Source organism: Taurulus bubalis (genome assembly GCF_910589615.1).
Source record: "Taurulus bubalis genome assembly, chromosome: 3".
NCBI classification, from domain to species: domain Eukaryota; kingdom Metazoa; phylum Chordata; class Actinopteri; order Perciformes; family Cottidae; genus Taurulus; species Taurulus bubalis.
The window spans coordinates 43,379,156-43,385,151 of NC_136591.1; the positions used below are offsets into that span (position 1 = coordinate 43,379,156).

The 5,996-nt window shown below is 43.3% G+C and overlaps 1 protein-coding gene across 1 annotated transcript in view; it reads left to right on the forward strand.

The window, feature by feature from the left end:
- Positions 1-4,746, forward strand: part of tsc22d4 (TSC22 domain family member 4) — a gene marked incomplete at both ends in the record, with an annotated part of 14,452 nt that extends 9,706 nt beyond the window's left edge. Inside the window, 2 exons of the mRNA XM_079216100.1 lie at positions 4,188-4,236; positions 4,588-4,746. Coding sequence (XP_079072226.1) covers positions 4,188-4,236; positions 4,588-4,746 — 208 coding nt within the window. The remainder of the gene's footprint in view (positions 1-4,187; positions 4,237-4,587) is intronic.
- Positions 4,747-5,996: the final 1,250 nt, after the last annotated feature.

The window sequence follows — 5,996 nt, forward strand, 5'->3', positions numbered from 1 at the left end:
CTTGTGTCCTGGTCTACTTGTGTCCTGATCTTCTTGTGTCCTGGTCTACTTGTGTCCTGATCTTCTTGTGTCCTGATCTTCTTGTGTCCTGGTCTACTTGTGTCCTGATCTTCTTGTGTCCTGGTCTACTTGTGTCCTGGTCTACATGTGTCCTGATCTACCTGTGTCCTGATCTACATGTGTCCTGGTCTACTTGTGTCCAGGTCTACATGTGTCCTGGTCTACATGTGTCCTGGTCTACATGTGTCCTGGTCTACAAGTGTCATGGTCTACATGTGTCCTGGTCTACATGTGTCATGGTCTACATGTGCCATGGTCTACATGTGTCCTGGTCTACTTGTGTCCTGGTCTACATGTGTCCTGGTCTACTTGTGTCCTGGTCTACATGTGTCCTGGTCTACTTGTGTCCTGGTCTACATGTGTCATGGTCTACATGTGTCCTGGTCTACAAGTGTCATGGTCTACATGTGTCCTGGTCTACATGTGTCCTGGTCTACTTGTGTCCTGGTCTACTTGTGTCCTGGTCTACATGTGTCCTAGTCTACATGTGTCCTGGTCTACATGTGTCCTGGTCCACATGTGTCCTGGTCTACTTGCGTCCTGGCCTACTTGCGTCCTGGTCTACATGTGTCATGGTCTACATGTGTCCTGGTCTACATGTGTCATGGTCTACATGTGTCATGGCCTACTTGTGTCCTGGTCTACATGTGTCCTGGTCTACATGTGTTATGGTCTACATGTGTTATGGTCTACATGTTATGGTCTACATGTGTCCTGGTCTACATGTGTCCTGGTCTACATGTGTTATGGTCTACTTGTGTCCTGGTCTACATGTGTTATGGTCTACTTGTGTCCTGGTCTACATGTGTTATGGTCTACATGTGTCCTGGTCTACATGTTATGGTCTACATGTGTCCTGGTCTAAATGTGTCCTGGTCTAAATGTGTCCTGGTCTACATGTTATGGTCTACATGTGTCCTGGTCTACATGTGTTATGGTCTACATGTGTCCTGGTCTACATGTTATGGTCTACATGTTATGGTCTACATGTGTTATGGTCTACATGTGTCCTGGTCTACATGTGTCCTGGTCTACATGTGTTATGGTCTACATGTGTCCTGGTCTACATGTGTCCAGGGCCCTGTTTCGTACCTGGCTCAATAAAGTCAAGCAAATGTCCTAATCTCCAGCTTAAATTAACAAGATGATGTGAGCTCATACAGGAAGTCATCTTGATGATGTGAGCTCATACAGGAAGTCATGATGATGTGAGCTCATACAGGAAGTCATCATCATGATGTGAGCTCATACAGGAAGTCATCATCATGATGTGAGCTCATACAGGAAGTCATCATGATGATGTGAGCTCATACAGGAAGTCATGATGATGATGTGAGCTCATACAGGAAGTCATCATGATGATGTGAGCTCATACAGGAAGTCATGATGATGATGTGAGCTCATACAGGAAGTCATCATGATCATGTGAGCTCATACAGGAAGTCATCATCATGATGTGAGCTCATACAGGAAGTCATCATCATGATGTGAGCTCATACAGGAAGTCATGATGATGATGTGAGCTCATACAGGAAGTCATCATGATGATGTGAGCTCGTACAGGAAGTCATGATGATGATGTGAGCTCATACAGGAAGTCATGATGATGATGTGAGCTCATACAGGAAGTCATGATGATGATGTGAGCTCATACAGGAAGTCATCATCATGATGTGAGCTCATACAGGAAGTCATGATGATGATGTGAGCTCATACAGGAAGTCATCATGATGATGTGAGCTCATACAGGAAGTCATGATGATGATGTGAGCTCATACAGGAAGTCATGATGATGATGTGAGCTCATACAGGAAGTCATAATGATGATGTGAACTCGTACAGGAAGTCATCATCATGATGTGAGCTCGTACAGGAAGTCATGATGATGATGTGAGCTCGTACAGGAAGTCATGATGATGATGTGAGCTCATACAGGAAGTCATCATCATGATGTGAGCTCATACAGGAAGTCATGATGATGTGAGCTCATACAGGAAGTCATGATGATGTGAGCTCATACAGGAAGTCATGATGATGATGTGAGCTCATACAGGAAGTCATGATGATGTGAGCTCATACAGGAAGTCATGATGATGTGAGCTCATACAGGAAGTCATGATGATGTGAGCTCATACAGGAAGTCATGATGATGATGTGAGCTCATACAGGAAGTCATCATGATGATGTGAGCTCATACAGGAAGTCATGATGATGTGAGCTCATACAGGAAGTCATGATGATGTGAGCTCATACAGGAAGTCATGATGATGTGAGCTCATACAGGAAGTCATCATGATGATGTGAGCTCATACAGGAAGTCATCATGATGATGTGAGCTCATACAGGAAGTCATCATGATGATGTGAGCTCATACAGGAAGTCATCATGATGATGTGAGCTCATACAGGAAGTCATGATGATGTGAGCTCATACAGGAAGTCATCATGATGATGTGAGCTCATACAGGAAGTCATCATGATGATGTGAGCTCATACAGGAAGTCATCATGATGATGTGAGCTCATACAGGAAGTCATCATGATGATGTGAGCTCATACAGGAAGTCATGATGATGATGTGAGCTCATACAGGAAGTCATGATGATGATGTGAGCTCATACAGGAAGTCATAATGATGATGTGAACTCGTACAGGAAGTCATCATCATGATGTGAGCTCGTACAGGAAGTCATGATGATGATGTGAGCTCGTACAGGAAGTCATGATGATGATGTGAGCTCATACAGGAAGTCATCATCATGATGTGAGCTCATACAGGAAGTCATGATGATGTGAGCTCATACAGGAAGTCATGATGATGTGAGCTCATACAGGAAGTCATGATGATGATGTGAGCTCATACAGGAAGTCATGATGATGTGAGCTCATACAGGAAGTCATGATGATGTGAGCTCATACAGGAAGTCATGATGATGTGAGCTCATACAGGAAGTCATGATGATGATGTGAGCTCATACAGGAAGTCATCATGATGATGTGAGCTCATACAGGAAGTCATGATGATGTGAGCTCATACAGGAAGTCATGATGATGTGAGCTCATACAGGAAGTCATGATGATGTGAGCTCATACAGGAAGTCATCATGATGATGTGAGCTCATACAGGAAGTCATCATGATGATGTGAGCTCATACAGGAAGTCATCATGATGATGTGAGCTCATACAGGAAGTCATCATGATGATGTGAGCTCATACAGGAAGTCATGATGATGTGAGCTCATACAGGAAGTCATCATGATGATGTGAGCTCATACAGGAAGTCATCATGATGATGTGAGCTCATACAGGAAGTCATCATGATGATGTGAGCTCATACAGGAAGTCATCATGATGATGTGAGCTCATACAGGAAGTCATGATGATGTGAGCTCATACAGGAAGTCATGATGATGTGAGCTCATACAGGAAGTCATGATGATGTGAGCTCATACAGGAAGTCATGATGATGTGAGCTCATACAGGAAGTCATGATGATGTGAGCTCATACAGGAAGTCATGATGATGTGAGCTCATACAGGAAGTCATGATGATGTGAGCTCATACAGGAAGTCATGATGATGATGTGAGAACGGATCTTGGCGATCTGGAAGAACTCTAATACTAATATAACTAATATCGCTCCTTCATCAATGAGGAAGTGAGCTGCCCGGGAGCAGGTTTACATTTTTGGCTGTGTTGCTATGGTGATTTATCTAAGCTTGCTTAGAGAAACCGAAAAGCCTGACCTACGTCATCTTATCCTGACAATTAGCCGCTAACTCAGTAAGCCAGGTACGAGAAACAGGGCCCTGGTCTACATGCGTCCTGGTGTTCTTGTGTCGTGGTCTACGTGCTTTCTGGGCTACTTGGATATAACCTGTCTGTCTCTCTCCTGTCTGTCTCTCACCTGTCTGTCTCTCACCTGTCTGTCTCTCACCTGTCTGTCTCTCACCTATCTGTCTCTCACCTGTCTGTCTCTCACCTGTCTGTCTCTCACCTATCTGTCTCTCACCTGTCTGTCTCTCACCTGTCTGTCTCTCACCTGTCTGTCTCTCACCTGTCTGTCTCTCACCTTTCTGTCTCTCACCTGTCTGTCTCTCACCTGTCTGTCTCTCTCTGGTCTCATAGCAGCTCCAGCAGTCTGATCGCCATCAACAACAAAATCGAGGCGGCCATGGTGAGTCTGATCCCTGTAGTTCATCTTTGATGGAATAAATATATATATATATATATATATATATATATATATATATATATATATATATATATATATATATGTTATATTATTTATTATTATATTATTATATTATACATATATATGTATATGTAAATATATATACATATATATGTATATGTGAATATATATACATATCAGTGGCGGGCTGTGCATTTTCGGCCTAGGCCTTCAGTGCCGTGTAGTCCACATCAGGGGCGGACTGGGGGTTACTGTCAGACACTCACTACACTCAATACACTCACTGTGTGTGTGTGTGTTTGTGTGTGTGTGTGTGTGCGTGTTTGTGTGTAGGACCTGGTAAAGAGTCACCTGATGCTGGCGGTCAGAGAGGAGGTGGAGCTTCTGAGGGAACAAATCAGAGAGCTGCAAGAACAGAACCAACAGCTGGAGCGAGAGAACCACATCCTGAGAACCCTCACACACAGTACACACAATACACATAACCCCTAACACACACAGTACACACAATACACATAACCCCTAACACACACAGTACACACAATACACATAACCCCTAACACACACAGTACACACAATACACATAACCCCTAACACACACAGTACACACAATACACATAACCCCTAACACACACAGTACACACAGTACACATAACCCGTAACACACACAGTACACACAGTACACATAACCCCTAACACACACAGTACACACAGTACACATAACCCCTAACACACACAGTACACACAGTACACATAACCCCTAACACACACAGTACACACAATACACATAACCCCTAACACACAGTACACGCAATACACATAACCCCTAACACACACAGTACACACAATACACATAACCCCTAACACACACAGTGCACACAATACACACAGTACACACAATACACACAATACACATAACCTCTAACACACACAGTACACACAATACACATAACCCCTAACACACACAGTACACACAATACAGATAACCCCTAACACACACAGTACACACAATACACACAATACACATAACCTCTAACACACACAGTACACACAATACACATAACCCCTAACACACACAGTACACACAATACAGATAACCCCTAACACACACAGTACACACAATACACACAATACACATAACCTCTAACACACACAGTACACACAATACACATAACCCCTAACACACACAGTACACACAATACACATAACCCCTAACACACACAGTACACATAACACACACAGTACACACAATACACACAGTACACATAACCTCTAACACACACAGTACACACAATACACACAGTACACACAATACGCATAACCCCTAACACACACAGTACACATAACACACACAGTACACACAATACACACAGTACACATAACCCCTAACACACACAGTACACACAGTACACATAACCCCTAACACACACAGTACACATAACACACACAGTACACACAATACACACAGTACACATAACCCCTAACACACACAGTACACACAGTACACATAACCCCTAACACACACAGTACACACAATACACACAGTACACACAATACACATAACCCCTAACACACACCGTACACACAACACACACAGTACACATAACACACATAACCCCTAACACACACAGTACACGCAATACACATAACCCCTAACACACACCGTACACACAACACACACAGTACACATAACACACATAACCCCTAACACACACAGTACACGCAATACACATAACCCCTAA